Here is an 18,889-nt window from a genome sequence, read left to right as displayed (position 1 = left end):
AAAAAGCTTTCAAAGCCAAAAGTGATGGAGAAGTGTGTATCTGATGAATATCTGCTTTATTTGATTTGACAAAGTTACTGCACCATGCTCAAGTTTCCATAGCACGTGGGGTCTCTCCCACGTGCTGTAGGACCTCTCCATTTATAAAATTAATACCACCCACCAGCCATTTTTCTTTGCTTGGATTCATCTTTTTCTTGTCATACAACCATTATCTCTAATGGCTCCACTCCACATATTGTCATGTTGCAGAAAATATCTCACAGAAAGTGAGAAAGCATAATGTATTCCACAACATATGAAATAGTGATTTGCTCAATATAACAGCGAATTAATTTTGTGTTCTGTTATTCTCATCCTTTCTTTCCCTTATCAAATTTAGGCAAAAATAGAAGAATATATTCCTTTCAAATTGTAGTGAACATGAAGAACTGTACCACATTGCTGCAATAAATGGCTAATATTGCACTTTTGGCTATTTTTCTGAAAAAGAAATATTAGCAATTTGCATAAATGCAGAGGCCAAAACTTCAATTGATTTTAATTTAAAGTCCTAGCAAGAGTGTACAATGGTAAATAAGGGTACATGGCAGGAGGCTACAGTGGCCTAGAACTAACTTTGTGATCTCCCACTAAAGTTGTATGGCTCCTCATGTGCTTAGTAAAAACTTAAGATTATTGATTTCCCAAAACCAGAATGCCAAGGTTGAGGCACAAAAAGTAACATGCTATCATGTTCATTACTTAGAGGAAATTCCAAGGTAGTCACTAGAGGAAACATCATTGTCATATGAGATTTTTTGCTTTCTGCCTTTTCTCTGTCTACTACTACTACCTCCTCCTGGAATTCCTCCTTTTCCCTTCTTGATATCTTGGAGGTTTTTCACCTGTCTTCACATCAAGAACAAGAAAATACTAAATCAACATGAAGCTATATGTACTGGAACATTTTCCCAATAAACAAAGCCGCTTTTGCATGTAAGTACAGCTATAATGCATGAAATATGTCATGTAACGTCTGATAAAGACTGATACAGATATGACTTGGAACTTTCAGAAAACACTTCATTACCAGCCAAAGAACCTGAGATTAGATGACATTGTGTAAGGAGAAGACCAGAGGGAATCACTTACCACTTTCACATACTCCATTGTTTTGTATCCTCAATCATTGGAATTTGGTAATGGTAATTTACAAGACCGACCTTGAGGACATGAATAACACAAAAGATACAAACTGATTAAAAGACTCTTATATAACCAATTAAATCTATCTTACCATAATCTACAAAGCTACATACCCGAACAGATTGTGCAAATCTCTATATCATCCCCATAACCTCAAAAATCAGGTCTTCTTTAAACTAAACTAAAGAACTCAATTACATGGTACTGGTTTTGCTTTATTAAACACAGGCCTGGAGAGGAAAGAATCCCACAATCCTCCAGAATCATACAAAACACATGTAACTTGCAGAGAACAGAAACTAGACTGAGCATGTAATATTTTGGGACTCTTTGGTGGGGAGGGTTCAAGGTTGGGGATTTAGGCCCCAAAACCCCTATCATTTGCATGCCCTTTCCCACTTCATTTCTCATAATCATTATGTATGCCATGGATGTTACATCAAATGAAAAACATGAGTATATACTAACCCCTAAACAGAAGTTCTGGTAACTGGCATTGAAGTCAGAAGAATCCTCTGCCTTCCCAAAATTCATTTCAGTGGAATTGCGTTTATTTGAATTAGAACTTTCACTATAACTCATATACTTAGATGAAGCAGAGCAACCAGCAGCAGTAAGAGAGGTGCTTCCATCTAATCCAATATCCGCTTGAAACATATCTTCAAACAGATGCTGCAACTCCTCAAAACTCTCCTTTCCATTTTCCTGCTATTTTATGCATAAAATTATCAATTGTCTACGCCCGATAAACATTTAACAACAACCTTTTGAAGCCTTCAACTCTTGATCAAATTGCCACCAAAATGTCAGACCAAGGATGTTGTTTTCAAAACTAGCAAACTGTAAGGAATTCAAAGACCTATACTAACTAATAATCCAAAAAGAATACGTGACTATGTGGCAAAATTAAAAATTGTTATGTAAATTATTCTAATTTAGACATGAACGTTAAAAGGTGTTGTCTATCTGTCCTCAACTACTCAACTACTTGTTGTTTTGGCATACAGCAAGAAACTTCAATTATAGCTTCCCCATTTTCATAGCATTTGGACCCAAAAAAATACTAACATAGTGAGGGGGGAATCCCAAAAAAGAAAAAGCCGTAACACTGGAGTGGCCCACTCAAAACACAAAAAGCTATAACTACATAGTATTTGACAAAAGCAGCCACTATATATGTTTATGTCTAGTTTTATGATCCAATATCCACTAAACCAAAAAATATATATTAAACAACACTTTTTGTGTCTCGCTTTACCACCCAACATTCCAATAACTATATAAAAGAAAAGGTTGCAATGAAATTAAAGGGGCTGCTCACATTTGATTGAGTCTGACTCATCATCGTTACCATTTCGTTCAAGAAGTCCCCCATGCCCTGCAAAAGCAAATTCACTATTAGATTAACTCATCAAAATTATTGGATCACGATTCACGAACACTCCTCCATTTGGTGGAAACAAGATCCAATTCTATGAATTATTCCCTCTTATTGAAATCCATAAACATGACCATGTGATGTGTAACACACCAACTGACTTGACTTGTAAAAAAAGTTTATGCCTTAGTGGGAATCCCATAGAATAGAGTCAAGCATTTGTGGACAAATTGGATTCTAATTAATCCCAAAGAAGATACCTCTTTTTTCAGCAAGTTAAAAATAAAATAAAATATATGGACAGTGCAAAAACCAGAAACGTGACAAGACTGCATATGACAGAACAACACCAATAATCTCAAAAAAATAAAAATAAATAAATAAATAAACCCCAAATAAAGAATAAGAAAATTGAAAAAGACAGATTCCCAAACCCAAATTGGTTACTGTGAAAAAAAAAAAAAGGCTGCTTCTACTCTTCAAGGAAGGGAATGAAACATAGGATAAACAGAAGGACATGTTAGCTGTAGGACTGAGGTAAGTGACTTACGTTTTCGTCGTCATCACTGTCGTAGACTCCTACGTCGTACATTAACCTCTTGTTCGTGTCAGATAAAACTGTAACAGAGAAAAACACTACCATTTAGACCAAATAGAAATGAAAATTAAAAAAATTCCAACTTTTCTTCAATTTGGAGTAGAAAATGAACCAATGAATCATGGGTCAATATTCAAAAAGGAAGTAAACACCAAATTGAATTACCAGAATAGGCTTGTTGGATTGCTTGGAATTTCTTCTTAGCTTCTTCCACGAACTTGGAATTCCCGGATGCTGAACAACGATCTGGGTGCCATTTCTATTTTCCAATCAAACAAAATATCTTTCTTAACTTCCATGACAACAATAATTCATAATTGGGTTGTTTCAACCATGAAAAGGGTGATTTTGGGAAGAGACATGTGAAGGAAATTTAGAAGAAGAGAAAAAGGGGTTCTAAGAAGAAGAAAGTTTAACAGAGAAGCATTGAGATTCAATTCTAACCAGTGCAAGTTTCTTATAGGCATTCCTTAGCTCTGATTCAGTGCACTCCTTATTCAAACCCAGAATCGCATAAAAATCATTGCTTTTGTCTCCATCATTAGCCATTATTCCCAACAATAAATAAATAAAAACACACACTTTCACAACCAATAGCTCTGAAAAACTCTCCTCAGAACCAATCAACTATCAAACTAAGGTTTCTTGTCGACGAATTGAATCAACATAGCACAACCAAAACACACAAACTCCGTACAACCTTAGCATAAAAGAAAGGCACGAAAATCACACACATACATATAATCACAATAATATTACTATTATATAATAGTATTACTACTATTATAATACAAGTTGGATGACAACTTGTGTTTGGGCTACATGTTTATGAATTGAGACACGGAACTTAGCATTTTGCTTTTGATTCCGTGGAGTGAAGGGTGAAAGCACAAGGGAAAAAACTCTCTCCTTCTTTAGCCTCATGAACACTCCAGAAACATGTAGTGCTGCAACTTATATAGTTTATTTTATTTTAGTTTCATGTTATTTAAATGAAGATATTTTTCTCATGATATAGGAAATAAAACACATATAAAATAGAGTCTATTCCATTTTTTTCTTTTTTTATTACATTTATTTTTTAGTGTGTTACATGTTATAAATTGGGACACTGACTAAAGTGACACTGTTTATCAAAAATTTTATCCAAATGTCATGCGAACAATACTTTTTACCAGGCTGACACGCGACATAATTCACTACGATAGATAACAAATTATGTTTACTAATAATTTCGTGACACGTGGCTACATTGTGTATCAAATTCGCTACCACTGATAACGAAGTTCAGTCAGATTTTTTCGACGAAAATGTGCCACGTGTCACAAAATTATTGGCGAACATAATTCGTTAACAGTCGTAGCAAATTTTGTCAGGTGACAATCTGGTAAAAAGTACTGTTTGTGTGATATTTGGATAAAAAAATTGTCAAATAATGATATTTTGGTCAATGTTCCTTATAAATTATGTCGTGTAATATGAAAAATATATTTTTCTTATTTAATTTAATATAAGAATAATGTTTGGTTTTTTAGTAATTAAAATAAAGCAATGTTTTTTGGCTGTGGGGCGTGGATTAAGTGTTGTGATGTAAGGCTGAGATTCCATGCTGATGCAGATATTTTGTGGGATTTTGTCTCCAGAAGCTTCTTTATGAATGTGAAAATCCTTTTTTCTATGTTTGTTGTGACTGGGTTTGTGAATTGTTAGAGGAGAAAATTGGAAGTTCCCACTATATTATACTAATGTTTAACAGCACGGCTTGTAGAATTGATTGCTTGCTCTCTCTATTGTCATTGTCACATTCACATAATGCAGAAACTGAAAAAAAAGGTTACGGAGCTCACTTTTGGAAATAGGTTATGTTTGTGGAAAAGTGTATTGCTAAATGTTTTTATTTAATCATAACCTACAAATAAAGTGACATAGGTTACTAATCTACGATAGACTAAGCTGAGCACTGAATATTATGGATTTGGACCATTGAAAAAGCGACACCATTAATTGTCCTCAGGCATGCAGGGTAAAAAAGCAGAATACCTTTTACTTTACATGTGATTTTGTCCCTGTTTAAGTTCATCTAGTATCCAAAATTTGTTCTTGTTTATCTCTGGTTGTTTAATTTTTCATTTGAAGTACTAAATTTTCTACGAAATGTAAAAAAGTATGGTACGGATCAAAGAGTATAGTAGCAATCACATTTGAGAGTAAAATATAAAATTATAATTGTGGATTGAAAATCAATAAAGTTAATTTTAAAAATTTCTTAATTTGTTGTTATACATATACATGTATTTTATGGAAATCTTAAAATTTTGCACTTTACCTTCAAACTAAAATATATTTCCTTACCAATAAAATTTCTGCTTAGTTCATAATATATATATATATATATATATATATGGGATCTATTTATTTCATGTTGCATGAAAGAATTATCTAATACAACAGAAACAAGATAATGAGGTTCATTATTTAAAAATAAAATAAAATAATGGATCTTACTACTTTATTTTTGTTGCATGAAATACATGAAATAATTATTTCCTTATATATATAGTAATATTTTCTTATATCACTTAAAGAAAAAATATATATTATACAAAATTTTAACAAGTTGATTTTTATACATCTAACGATAGTAATTTATTAATAATTAATTAATAAAAATAACTTAAAAATTATAATAATGTGATACACGGAAATCAATAATTAATATTTGATATAAGATCTATTACTCCTCTTTAAGTATAAGTTAATTATGTCTCTATATATATAAACCCTAAAGTGGTGGTCCTGCAAGAAATGCCGACGTGGAAACCCCTGAAATCACGTGCCACGCCACAGAAGACGACTAGAATGTGAATTCTTAACCATATATACTCTATGCTCATCCTAGAGAGTTAAAGAAGATAGGTGTTGTTATCAAAAAAAAAAAAAAAAAAAAAGAAAAAGAAAGAAGATAGGTGACACTGTCTTACATTACAATTCAACTATAGGGTTAAAGAGTTCATTCATATGTGGAGTACTTTTGGCCATATATAGCCACGAATTGTCCATATCAGGCAATAGAAATCTCCTTCATAATAGAGTGCGTTTCCATGCTGATGTAAACTTTTTTTACCACATTAAACGGTTGGTAAGGTAATTCAAAACAAATCTAGTATTTTTATATAAATCCTCATTAATTACCTTGTGTTGGCTTTAGATTAATGAATCTTATACGCCTCTCATTAATAGAATAGTTTTTAATATTTTAGTTGTTATATAAGTGTAGAAGTTATATCCATTATTTTATAATAAAATTTTCAGTTTTTTTTTTCTAGCAAGAGTTATATAACTTTATCTTCTTAATAGCACTTCTCTTTTATAAAAGGAATCTATTAATCTCACGTTGCATGAGATAATTATCTCATGCAACAAAGATAAATTGTGGGGTTCACTATTTTTAAAAATAAAAAATAATGAACCCTACTATTTTATTTCTGTTGCATGAGATAATTATCTCGTGCAACATAAGATAATTATTTCCCGACATTTTTGCCAACATAATCCTTTGTGTGGGGAAACAAGCCCTTTAGCATTCTATCTTTCAGTCAGAATTTGCTGCTCATTTGAGCTTTAAATGAAAGGATTGGAGCAACTCCTTTTCTAAGCAGATTATTTTAGTACCACATGTGTGCCTATATATATGAAAGCAAATAAGAGACGAAATAAAAAAGCTAATATTAACCATTCATCTAAAACAATTTTAGTAAATCAGAATCAAATTTCAAAATGAAAAAAAAAACTGAAACATACAGAAAATTTATAAGATAATTTTTTTGGTGCAAAAATCTATGAAACACAAAAAAAAATTGTAATTTATTTTTTGTAATGGGGAGGGGCATAGCCCCAAATACAAAATACAAATATAATTTATTTTGATAACATAAAAATATAACATAAATCAATTATGTCAAACAGGTTCAATTTTTTTTATTTAAATTTATTTTTTCAATTATCTTATATGTTTTATCATTTTTTATTTAATGGATAAATATATATTTTAATAATTTAGTATATAATTTAACAATCAAAGTTTAATAAATTATTTTATTAAATAAATTTTTATATATTAAATAATAAATTTTTTTAATTACTTTACAAAAGTAAATGTTACATTTATATAAAAAAAATCATAAAATATTAAAAACTCATAATTCATTTAAATAATAAAAAATATAATTCCTATTTATAGGCTCACTAGATTTTGTGCAAAATTCCTATTTAATTTTTTTTTCTTCAAAAATAGATCATCACATTCGCAATAAGAAGAACCACCATGTCCTTTCTTCCCCTTGTGTTTTTTTGAGGATGTGGATTCTATGATGTTAAAATTTCACTTTATTTAATTATGTAAAATTTTTATATTTATCTCTCTCTTCGCATACATTAAATAAATGGGATTAAATTATTATTAATAAAGAAAGAGAGAAACTCAAAAAAATTATATAACCAAATCATATGAAATTTTAACACGAGAGTATCTATTTCCGTTTTTGGAAGGTATTTCTCCACGACTATCTATAAAATCCCCATCTCGTCATCTCAATCGTCTAAGAATTTGTGGGCCACACCACACAACGCAATAGATTCTGGCATGACTGCACCCAATTTTTTTATTTTTCTTCAGCTGCCTAAACTTGACCAATAAGGCAATTGCAACTTTTTTTTTTCACAAGTTGCATTTTGATAAACACCATATGACAGTTAAACGCAGCCAAGATATAACCACTTTTCTTTAGTCAATTAACGCATATGGGCAAATAAACTTTAACCACATTTCCAACTTGGTAATGATGCAAAGAAAGCAAAATGAAAAGAATACAAAATAGCAAGTTGCAGCAAGAATAGTAAATCAACTCTCAAAGTGGCTGTGACCATGGACAAAACCTTTATTACATGGATCAATTTACGAAGTCCCTTTCAATTCCTAACTTCAAAGTTAAACACAACATAGTAAATACTCATCGGTATTGCTCTATCATAAACAGCTGAGTTCTGTGAGTAATGCCAAAAATGTACTTATCTCCACAGAATACTTTTACACATATTAACTATGAAATAAAATATCGTAAACCGTATCTCTTTATGAATTTTTCTAAGTTTATCTCAATGCCCGATAGCACTGTGATGAGATGGGATATTTCTTCCGAAGAATGCATGACATAAGTCCTACTTATAATCAACATCCCACCGACTATCAACTGTTCAGCTTTAGTCAAAGATAATAAGGATTAGCTAGTGGCATGTATTGAAAGAAGGAAAAAAAATCTATATTCCATGCATTTTTGCCCCAATTATACACGAGATGAGTCATACTAATAATCAACATCCCACCTGCTTATCAACTGTTCAGCTTGAGCTAAGGATTAATTAGCGGCATGTATTGAAAGAGGAAGAAAAAATCTATACTCCATGCACTTGTACCCCAATTATAGGATCCATAACATGTCCAAGTTGTTAATACTTGATATTCTACTAATGACAAATGACAAGATGCTTATGACAAAAAGCCAACTAAATTGTAAGCAAATGTTATCGAAGTTAGAAGTCCTCATTGAAGAAGAAGGTAACAGGCCAACAGCCAATTTGGCAAACCGGAGTTGTAAGCAAATATACCATGGCATGAGGGGATCACAGTTGCTGAAAGCAGCTAGCTTTAGTTTAGGCAATCATGGGTACAAGACAAGTTGATAATGATATTATATTTGACCGTATCATAAGGTTGATGGTAATGCACCTTTCTATCAAATTCACACCACTTAATTGCTAACTGACAACCTCATAATTTCAAGGTGACAATAAATCTTGAATCTTCTACTACACAACAACATCAACATCAACACTACCTTTATCCCAAACTAGTTGGGGTCAATGGTAGATGAACCCAAAAAAAAAGTTAAATAGATAATGAATTCTACTACACATTATGAAAATAATGAATTCTGCTTTCTGGAAATGCTTCCATGTGAATATGAAATCCAAATCCGTTATTGGACCTACTATAGCAGTCATGACTACCAGAAGAGCACATTGACAGTGGAATAACTAATGAATATATTTTCCCTATATGAAACATAAATAGATACATTATTATTACAAACAAGGTCAGAATTTATCACCCTAAAAGAAGAGCAAAATTCTTAACTTTTATCTGTAACCTATAATTCATTCAGTTCTCATGGCCTTGATCCAATCAAGTTCAACTCTGAAATCACCCGGTCCAGATCTAGCACCTGGAACACCACCCTCAGCATTGACAGACAGAGACATGCCCAGAACACGGGATGGATTCATTTCCATTTCTGCATCTATAACATTCCCTCTCCAGGTAGGTAAATATCGAGCTAGAGGAATCTGGTCAATCATTGAAATTACTAAGCACATATCCAAAGTGTTGAAATTCACAATAGAAAAGAATGCAACCAAATGTGCAAGTATGACCACTTCAGAGCATAGTATGGGCCCATGATACCAACACTTCACTTTCACATTTACAGAAAATCAACAAGATACAAAACCTAGCAACAATTATTCCATCATAAGTTGTCTACTCAATTTGAAATAGTAAAGATCAGTCCCCAGCAAGACCTGGACTACTACTAGCAATCTTGATACTTTAATGAGTAGCAATGAGAGACGCTGATAAAATTGACAAAAGCAGTTCTGAGTACAAGTAACACAGAAATTTCAATGTGAAGCAAAAGTTCTGCATAAATAAGTAAATAACAAAAGACACATTTGTTATCCACAAAAGCTGCCTCCTATAATGCCCAATAAGCTTTCCAACTTCTAAGCTCTATGATCACGTATTAAACTGTTAATAATCCAGAGATTCGTAAAACCAACACAAAACAGCATCCTAGTTCTAATCACAATCTAGACCTGTCTAAACATTGCAGTCGTGAGGCTTCAAAGAAAAGTAGATGGAATGCTACAAAAGCAGCGTGCATGGGCTTTCAATGCATCTGGATTGATAAGTCCTTTAATCCCAAAGGAAAAGCATTCGCATCAAGGTAAACTACTTTTTGCAATTTAATTTGGCATAACCAGTAAGATAGTATACGGCTGCAAAAAATAGTCACAAGCAACAGTGCAATATATATGTCACTCAAATCTTACAAAATCGCAGGTTATCTCAGCACAATGAGAGCCTAATCCATCACATGAGTCATTAAGGTTGTAAGCAGTGAGATGCAAATATAACATACCTTTGCAATATACCAGTTGTCTTTAGGCACATAAACAAAAGCTTGCCACGAATTATCTTCCATCTGTCCAGGGGAATTGACCCAATTCTCCGTGTAGATCTGCACCAAAATCAGACTAGTTTGAGTTGAATGCTTGCAAAACTACCCATGAATGAAATTTAAACCCAATTCCTAGCATAATATTTTGGCATTGACAATGAAAAAAGGTCACTCACAGTAGATATGTAACATCTTCCATCTCCTTTAATTTTCATAGCAACAGTATCATATGAATCCAAATCAATGAAGCCATTAAACTGCAAAGGTGTAAAAAATGCAGAAAGATATCTCAATTTAATATAAAATTTAAAATTAGCTACCAATAGTAAGATCAAATCCAATATCTACCAGCCATACATATCAGTTTCATGTATATAAATAGTTATCAAATGCGGATTGCGGCATCTCGCGGCCAACCCCGAGAAACGCTATAGCGTTATAGCGGGTTGCGGTTGCGGAAATAGCGGAATAAATATATGACAAAAATAAACATTTTTAAAGGAAGAGATAGCAGAAGTGACAGAGACAGACACAGATAGACTAAAAAACCCTTAAATTTTATCTGTTACACATTTAAATTTAGGACAAAATTGACATTTTGCCTTATGACAGCAATATGGCCACAAATGCGATCGCAATGGCCGCTATTGCGTTCCGGTGTGGCGCGGCGCGGTTTCTTGCGGCGAGGCACCGCAACGCCCATACGGCGCGGCTCGCGGCGCTATTGCAGCGCAATTAACTACTATGGTATATATAGGAAAGAGGAACTTTGACACAACAGTCGGTTATGTCACACGACTCGGAGGGTCCTAGGTTTGATTCATGTAATGAATGAGTCTCTTGTAAATGTAAGATAAAGCTACCTACTATAAAACCACACACAATGGGGCTTATCCTTCCTTAGACCCTGTGCTTTTTTTATGTACTACACATGTCAAATGTTGTGGTTAACATAACAATCTTAAACTGTTTGGCAATGTAATAGTTGAACTAGTAGTGTTTTGAGGGAAAGAAAAAGTAACCTTTTTGGAGCGCATTCCACAGAAGCCACCACGAGTAATGTTCCATTTACATTTAGAATCCACATTGACATCCAATGAAAGGTTTCCAGAGAAGATTCCAGAACTTAGTCCATTTTCAGATTGAGTTATCTGCAGAGATGCAGAGGACAAACCTAACAATGAAACATTTAAAAACATTGAGAATTAATTAAAATATTTATAAAATAAATAAAATAAAAAATTGGAAATTTTAATATTAAGTGTGGTAGCATGAAATGATGATCCACCTCCAAATTCAGAATCAGAATACAAATGCCACTTGCTTAATTCTTGCTTGGAATTAAAACTGAATATGTATTTTTCCGGTGGAGGCATCAAATCATCGAGGTTACCGGCTATAACTGTTATTTCAATGCACACAAAGAGTTAGAGAAAAGAGAGAGAGAGAGAGAGAGAGAGAGAGAGAGAGAGAATGAATCAACATGTTCATGTAAAGTTACCTAACAGTTTCAGTTACCTCTCTTAGTAGCATCCACAGAAGCTTGCAACAGTCTTCGGAATCTCGACATCTCTCTCTCTCTCTCTCTCTCTCTCTCACACACACACACACCGCCACCTCAACAGGCGGCGACACCTTCAACCATCAACCACATCTGTAAATGGGCCATGGGTCTTCTTTTTTTCGGGCTTCTTCATTCATGCTTGTCCCAATTTCTTATTACCCACTAAAATTTTGTCCACTATTGTTTTCATGGTGCATTTTAAAAGATAAAGCATAAAATTATTATTATTCATTAAAAAAAAATTAAAGAGTGAATTTCAATAGTTTCATGATTTGTTATATTTGTGCGTTTATTTTAACATCATCAAATATTGATTTTTTTTAGTTAACTATTTTAAATCTTCACTTTATTTAAATTATTTAAATTTAACATCAACATTGACACAACATTTTTTCCAAATTTTAGATCATCTCAATTTATAGTTACAAAATAAAATAAAAGGTTATAGTTAATAAGTCTCTCTCAAGAAGTTGATTTTAAACACCTAATTTAGGGACACTGACCAATGTGCCACGCTTTGGCAAATAAATTATCAGAATGCCACGTGAACAGTAAAATTTCACAAACTGCCACGCGTGATAATTCGCTACACAGTGTAGCGAATTACGTTTGCAAATAATTCGCTACACTGTGTAGCGAATTATGCCAAGTCAGATTGCCCCGTCAGCGAGAATGCCACGTGTCAACTTTGGCGTAATTCGCTGGGGTGTGTAGCGAATTACTCCTAACAGAAACCTGCTGCGCAGCAGCTTGCTGGACACGTGTCAATCATGCACAAGTTCGCTACACACCCTAGCGAACTTGCTTCAAATTTTTTTTATAAATCCCCTCCGCCCCCCACCTCTCCAACCTCACTCCTTCTCTCTCTAAGTGTGGTCTCTCTCTCTCTCTCTAAAGGTTAGTTTTGTTTTTTCTTTAGTTTTTTTTGTTTTAAAATTTTATTTAAGTTATTATTTAATGTTTAGTAGTAGTTAATGTAGTTATTTGGGTTAGTGTTTTTTTTTTTTTTGTTGTTGTTTCAATATTGTATTTAATTTATGATTTAATGCATTATTTAATGTTTAATAGTAGTTAGTATAGATTTTTGAAACATTAGGTTAGTTAATGTAGTTATTTGGGTTAGTTTTGGTTAAATCCATTTTATTTAATGTATTATTTAATGCATTATTTAATGTTTAATATTAGTTAGTGTAGATTTTTGAAACATTAGGTTAGTTAATGTAGATATTTCAAACATTAGGTTAGTTAAAGTATTATTTAAGGTTCATTCTCTTTCATATAAAGTTAAGTTATTTTAGTTTTATATTTATGCTATTAAAAATTTTCCTATAATCTGAATTATTTTTTATCTACAGAAATGTTCATTCTCTTAAAAATTTCCCTATAAATTTAATTTTATAAGTATGCTTTAATAATTTTGTAATATAATTTAATGTTAATATAATTTATTTTCTTTTTTGATTAGGCTTTAATAATTTTATAATATTAGTTAGTGTTGATTTTTTAAATGTTAGGTTAGAAATTTGTTAATTTATTTAAAGCATAAACTTCAATTAGTTGTAAACTATTCAATTGTTTTGTTTGTATTTATTTAGGGTTATATTAATGTATTTTTAGTTTTTGATTATAATTTGGGTTAATAATTTATGTTAATAGTGAACATAATTATAACTTTTACGTAAGTCATAAATAAATAATTGTTTTCATGGTTGTGCATTATAATTGTGCAATTATATAATTTTGCATTCTGTCGGTTTAAATTATCGCTAATATGCTGATTTTATGCTTGTAATTAGATCTAAGGAGCATGATGATGCAGCTCGTCCTGGGTCACCACGTAGCGTGATTGACCCTGGGCCGGAGATTAATACTCTCCTCGACTTTGCAGGACAGACATATTTCCACACATGTGTGGAACACCTGTGAAGATCCGAATGTCAATGATCGTGTAATTAATGTGCGCCATGCTACAACCCATAATCACCTTGACATTCCCGAGGAGATTCAGCCATGGCTGATGCAGGCTGGGTTCTACCATGTTGCCCGCTTACCCAACCATGAGGTTAGTATATTTGTATGAATAACTACGTAATCACCATAGAATATTGTATTGTGATAATTTATGTTGACTCTGATGATGTCATCTCATTATGTTATGCTCTCAGATAGACCATCACCTTGTCTCTGCGCTTGTCAAGCGATGGCGCCCAGAGACACGGACTTTTCATATGACTATGAGCGAGGTCACCATCACCTTGGAGGATGTCCATCATTTATTAGGGTTGCCCACAGATGGTGAGGTTGTGTCCGGGCGCCACAGATGACATCCCTTTAAGGATTTGTGCCGTGACTTCTTAGGTCTTGAGCCCACAGCTGGTCGGGATCTGAATGGAGGTTTGTTGGGTCTCCACTATCTACGGGAGAAGTTTAAGGATTACGCAGACCACGCCGGTAATGAGGTTGACCGTAGGAGGTATACACGCGCATTAATATTGCGGATACTAGGTGGTATGTTGTTTGTGGACACTGCCTCCAGCTTCGTCCCTGCGAAATATTTATTATATCTTGATGATTTCCAGCGACGTGGGACGTATAGTTGGGGCTCTGCAGTTCTTGCACTCTTATATAAGGAGTTATGCAAAGTGACTGACTGGAGACGTTCAGATATGGGTGGTTGTGCACTGTTACTGCAATTATGGGTCTGGACCAGGTTCCCGACTATCTCTCCTCCACTCCTTGAGGTCATCGATAAGTATGCCATTTATGGAGCGAGGTATGTATCCTTTGACTATGTCACTTGTTCCTCTTTTCGTCCTTTTTATTGTTTATATTGCTGTTTGTAATATAATATATTATCATAAATGCAGGTTTAACAGTTATGATCAGTGCCAGACTGTGTTTAATCACATTCGCAGGTACCGCCATCATATGGACGTGATGCGTAGACGACAGTGTCGTTGGAGACCATACCTGGGCTTGACCCATAATGTACCTCCTGCAGACACTGCCCGCAGATGGATTTCAGTTTGTCCACTAATTTGTTATCAGATCGTTGTTTACCAGCAGCCCGATAGAGTTCTTCGGCAATTTGGTTTTCAGCAGCCTATTCCTGAACCCCCAATTCATTGTCTTGAGCTGTTGACACTTAGCATTACCGGTAAGACAAATGTCGATTGGAGGGAACGACATGGATTCTACATCGCGCAGTGGGAGGACAGGGATTCTCTGGTTCTTCAAGATCTTTTGCCTTTCGCGCAAGGCGATCACGGCCACCTGTCTGTTAACAGTGAGTACATTAGGTGGTATCATAGAGTTACCCGTCGATGGATGACGCGCAGGACTGCGGTTGCGACACACGTGGTACGTATTATTTCTCTTGTTAAGTTGTTTACATCGGATTTTACGGTTACTAACATGTTCTTGAAATGTATGTTGTACAGGCTGATCGCGCGGAGACCGTGGTCCATATGTCTTCACCAGAGGGTCGTGTATCGTTCAGTTTGGATCAGATTTATCACGAGGCAGTCAGGTGTCTCGCAGCGTGTGATGATATTAATAGATTGACGGACCCTGGAGAGGTTGCAGCCCCACCAGTAGTGCGATCTACTCGAGATCCTCCTCCTGTCCAGCGTCGTAGTTGACGTGCACGCATAGAGGGTTTTCCCCTTCACCACTCCACGCCTCCTGTTGTTGATACGCCTGTTGTAGTCCCTCCATTTCCGCCCGTCCCCCCGGTATGTATTATTCTTCAGGGTTTCCATCAGGTCCATCTCAGCAGTATTGGTGGCCCCCAGCCTATACTAGTGCTCAGCCTGGGTTTCATCTTACCCCGTATCCACCCTGGCCCACATGTCCTCCTACGGGCCAGTACGGGTTTCCATCTCAGCCGTACCCCATGTATGCAGGTTGTAGTAGTTCACAGCCTACACAGGGATTAGACTCATTCACAGAGTATTACAGGGCTACTGCTCCACCTCACGATCCATCACATTCATATGCTCAGCCGCATGCGCAGGTTCATGTGCAGTCTGAGGCTGAGGATTCTGATGCGGTCATGGCCACTCCGACAACATACTCCACTAGTTTTTTGCAGTCGCCACATTCTCAGCCATTTGGGGAGTTTTCAGCACATGATTTAGCGGAGGCCATGGGGGAGGCCGCCTCGGGGGATGTTGTTGCTGATGTTGACCCAGTTGCTGCTGCTGATGCTGAGGGGATTAGAAGAAACCTTGTTAGACAGGCCAGGTTTACATGCATGCTATCACCATTTGACCACGACACGTCGAAGTGTGCGAGGTATCATGGTCGACCACACTGATGTGGTGATATCTGTAGTGTAGGGCGTATTTGGATTTTATGGTTATTGTACATGGACTCTTGACACTTTATTTTTACTACTTATTTCTCATAGTGTAGGGCGTATTTAGACTCATATGGATATTTGTAGTGTAGGTGCTGTTAACTGTGCTTTATTTATTGGCAGCTATTTCAAACTTATGCTTATAATTATTCGTAACGTATGCTTATGTGCCATTTGCGGCCTCCTGTTTGTGGACAATTGCAATGAACGCCGTAAATACATTGCCCAATCTGTTTATCATGATAGAAATATGCCACGCTAATAAAACGATTACATTACACAGATGATCTACATACAACACTAAACCCACACTAATATATTTTATAATACAACACATACGTTACCCTTTAGTACATATATCACATTAAGTGGGTGGTTGTGGTTGTTGTCGCGACGGACAATGCCGTTTATTATGACCAACCTCTCTACAATAACCGCATGTTGTTCGTGTAATTGCACCCTCCCGCGAATCCATTTCATTGTGAATGCGTGTACTTCTAGGCCTTCCCCTTTGACGTCTCAAAGACACATCCAGAATAATTGTTGCATGTGCAAATGGTGGTATGAAATCCTCGTTACCAATTGGATACCATTGCGGCGAATAAATTTCACATTGATTCTTCGCACTATAGGCAGGATCTATGTACTGTGTGGGATCGTGATGCATGGATCTACATGTCGCAATGACATGGCTACACGGGAACCTAAACGCAGTGAACTCACCACACTGGCATGTACGATTAGATAGCGATACTGACCATTTTTTACCCCCACGATGAGTACGTACATTATACGACTCCTGAACTTTAAATCTTGTCTTTTGCACATCGTAAGAAGTTACATAATGTGTCACGGCCGTTCGTTGATTTTCCACATATTTTCGCCACACAACTTTGGCAAAGCGATTACCTCTTTCCATCTCCTCACGTTCTTCCTGTCCGTGCTCCAAAAAATACGCCACCAGTCTACTGTACGTTATACGCACAAGTGAGGTAATTGGAAGGTTTCGTGCACCTTTGAGAACTTTATTAACACACTCTGACAGGTTTGTTGTCATGTGGCCAAACCGTCTTCCTTGTTCATCGCAGGAGATACTCCACTTCTCTTTAGGTATGCGATCAATCCAGGCAGCTATTTGCGGGCTTGTTTCTTTAAATTTTTCCAAACCAGCATCAAAGTCCAAACGCAAAGTTGTATTGCCTACACATCGCACACCAATATATTACAAAACATCCCATTATACGAATCAAATAAGATAAAAACATACCTAACTTCTTCAACTGCTTCTTCAACATAACATTCTTGAATTTGTGATTAAAACTACTGCCCACGTGGCGAAGGCAATAAACATGATATGCCTGTGGTGGGGCCCATCCGAGAGCAACATTGTTTACCGCAGACAGGATACCCGGATGTCGATCAGAAATGAGACATATTCCATGCTTTTGTGTCACAAGCATTCGAATAAGAGCCAAGAACCAAGACCAGTTATCAGTATTCTCGGCTGAAACGATAGCGAATGCAATTGGAAGAATGTTATTGTTGCCGTCTACTGCTGTCGCAATCATGAGGGTTCCCCAATACTTGCCATAAAGATGAGTGCCATCAATGAGGATAATTGGCTTGCAATAATTGAAGGCTTCACAACACTGTTTAAATGTCCAAAACACCCTTTTGAAGACCTTGTGAGCTTGGTCTAGGCATCCAGCAATGAAATGGTCACTCAAATCAAGCTTATAGGCGGATCCTGGTGAAAAACATAACATGTAATCCAACCACCTGGGTAGGAAGGCATACGACTCATCCTAGTCACCGTATACTTTTACAATAGCCTTTTGCTTTGCCTTCCATGCCTTCCTATATGATATATGGAATCCAAGGATCGTAGCTATCCTTTCTTGGATTAGCGCAATCTTGACACTAGGCTCCTCTCTTATCATTTTTGCATATGGTGAAGCAAGAATGTATTAGTTAACTGTAACATCAAATAATTTAAAAATTGAAACATTAAGTTGTACCCACCTAAGATCAATGAACAAATCAGATTTGAGTCCAACTGCTGGTGATCCTGGGTAAGACTCTGACTTACACATGTATGTTCGTTGTTCCATATGCCTATAATCCATTCACTGCCACCTTTTTTTTGGTATGCTCTCATCCTCCATGGACAACCGACGTTATGATTTTGACAAACCATTATCAACCTTTTCTTATCACTTTTCTCTACGACTGTTGTGCGATTATTTTCCATACAATATTGTTTAATTGCCATTTGTACATCATTTTTGGTGTCGAACAATTGATCCTTATATAGCTCGTGGCCCATCTGCCAGTTAGGTATTTGTGCTCCATGCATATCTTCCAATTCTTGATCTGGATATTTCCAATTAACATTCGTGAAATGGCTGATTCCATCCCAAAATGGTACATTATCATTTCCTGTACAATAACATATCCAAAACCCCAAAATCATATAATTTGATTATATGACATAACATAAACCACT

General features: G+C 35.4%; 3 protein-coding genes across 10 annotated transcripts; all 3 read right to left on the bottom strand.

The window, feature by feature from the left end:
- Positions 1 to 495: 495 nt before the first annotated feature.
- Positions 496 to 4,102, bottom strand: LOC133317381 (uncharacterized). 6 transcript variants are annotated; one of them, XM_061519237.1, is made up of 7 exons: positions 3,609 to 4,102; positions 3,330 to 3,423; positions 3,117 to 3,184; positions 2,510 to 2,566; positions 1,657 to 1,896; positions 1,135 to 1,205; positions 747 to 887 (listed from the first exon to the last, which is right to left on the bottom strand). In XM_061519237.1, exons 1-6 carry the CDS (start codon positions 3,711 to 3,713, stop codon positions 1,140 to 1,142), a joined length of 630 nt encoding a protein of 209 aa, XP_061375221.1. In that variant the 5' UTR covers positions 3,714 to 4,102; the 3' UTR covers positions 747 to 887; positions 1,135 to 1,139. The 6 variants fall into 6 exon arrangements, with proteins under 6 accessions (XP_061375224.1, XP_061375218.1, XP_061375219.1 ...); XM_061519236.1 differs by having other exon boundaries at positions 753 to 891; XM_061519239.1 differs by having other exon boundaries at positions 753 to 891; positions 1,657 to 1,893; positions 3,609 to 4,101.
- A 4,985-nt stretch (positions 4,103 to 9,087) lies between these two features.
- Positions 9,088 to 12,169, bottom strand: LOC133317386 (probable complex I intermediate-associated protein 30). 3 transcript variants are annotated; one of them, XM_061519247.1, is made up of 6 exons: positions 11,978 to 12,169; positions 11,748 to 11,861; positions 11,482 to 11,633; positions 10,636 to 10,716; positions 10,417 to 10,519; positions 9,088 to 9,586 (listed from the first exon to the last, which is right to left on the bottom strand). In XM_061519247.1, exons 1-6 carry the CDS (start codon positions 12,027 to 12,029, stop codon positions 9,378 to 9,380), a joined length of 711 nt encoding a protein of 236 aa, XP_061375231.1. In that variant the 5' UTR covers positions 12,030 to 12,169; the 3' UTR covers positions 9,088 to 9,377. The 3 variants fall into 3 exon arrangements, with proteins under 3 accessions (XP_061375231.1, XP_061375232.1, XP_061375233.1); XM_061519248.1 differs by having other exon boundaries at positions 9,094 to 9,566; positions 10,421 to 10,519; positions 11,978 to 12,162; XM_061519249.1 differs by having other exon boundaries at positions 9,094 to 9,566; positions 10,421 to 10,519; positions 11,961 to 12,121.
- A 4,578-nt stretch (positions 12,170 to 16,747) lies between these two features.
- On the bottom strand, positions 16,748 to 18,149 carry LOC133317378 (uncharacterized). The gene is made up of 2 exons (XM_061519232.1): positions 17,651 to 18,149; positions 16,748 to 17,583 (listed from the first exon to the last, which is right to left on the bottom strand). Exons 1-2 carry the CDS (start codon positions 18,147 to 18,149, stop codon positions 16,748 to 16,750), a joined length of 1,335 nt encoding a protein of 444 aa, XP_061375216.1.
- Between the last annotated feature and the right edge of the window lie 740 nt (positions 18,150 to 18,889).

The sequence above is a fragment of the Gastrolobium bilobum genome, unplaced genomic scaffold (assembly GCF_033153095.1).
Source record: "Gastrolobium bilobum isolate Gb01-03AN ecotype WA unplaced genomic scaffold, APGP_CSIRO_Gbil_v1 utg15185, whole genome shotgun sequence".
In the NCBI taxonomy this organism is placed as follows: domain Eukaryota; kingdom Viridiplantae; phylum Streptophyta; class Magnoliopsida; order Fabales; family Fabaceae; genus Gastrolobium; species Gastrolobium bilobum.
Note: the sequence above shows the minus strand (reverse complement) of the source record. Positions and strands in the feature narration are given on the sequence as shown.

Bases quoted from the DNA above. Each gene is read 5' to 3' on its own strand.
- LOC133317381 (XM_061519234.1), bottom strand. From the start codon at position 3,713: ATGGCTAATGATGGAGACAAAAGCAATGATTTTTATGCGATTCTGGGT. The intron at 3,185-3,329 runs GTAATTCAATTT...TCTCTGTTACAG, and splicing joins AATCCAACAAGCCTATTCTG to TTTTATCTGACACGAACAAG. The intron at 2,567-3,116 runs GTAAGTCACTTA...TTGCTTTTGCAG, and splicing joins ACAGTGATGACGACGAAAAC to GGCATGGGGGACTTCTTGAA.
- LOC133317386 (XM_061519247.1), bottom strand. From the start codon at position 12,029: ATGTCGAGATTCCGAAGACTGTTGCAAGCTTCTGTGGATGCTACTAAG. The intron at 11,862-11,977 runs GTAACTGAAACT...TTGAAATAACAG, and splicing joins TGTGGATGCTACTAAGAGAG to TTATAGCCGGTAACCTCGAT. The intron at 11,634-11,747 runs GTGGATCATCAT...TTTCATTGTTAG, and splicing joins TTCTGATTCTGAATTTGGAG to GTTTGTCCTCTGCATCTCTG.
- LOC133317378 (XM_061519232.1), bottom strand. From the start codon at position 18,149: ATGTTATGTTTTTCACCAGGATCCGCCTATAAGCTTGATTTGAGTGAC. The intron at 17,584-17,650 runs GTATGTTTTTAT...TGCGATGTGTAG, and splicing joins GAAGCAGTTGAAGAAGTTAG to GCAATACAACTTTGCGTTTG.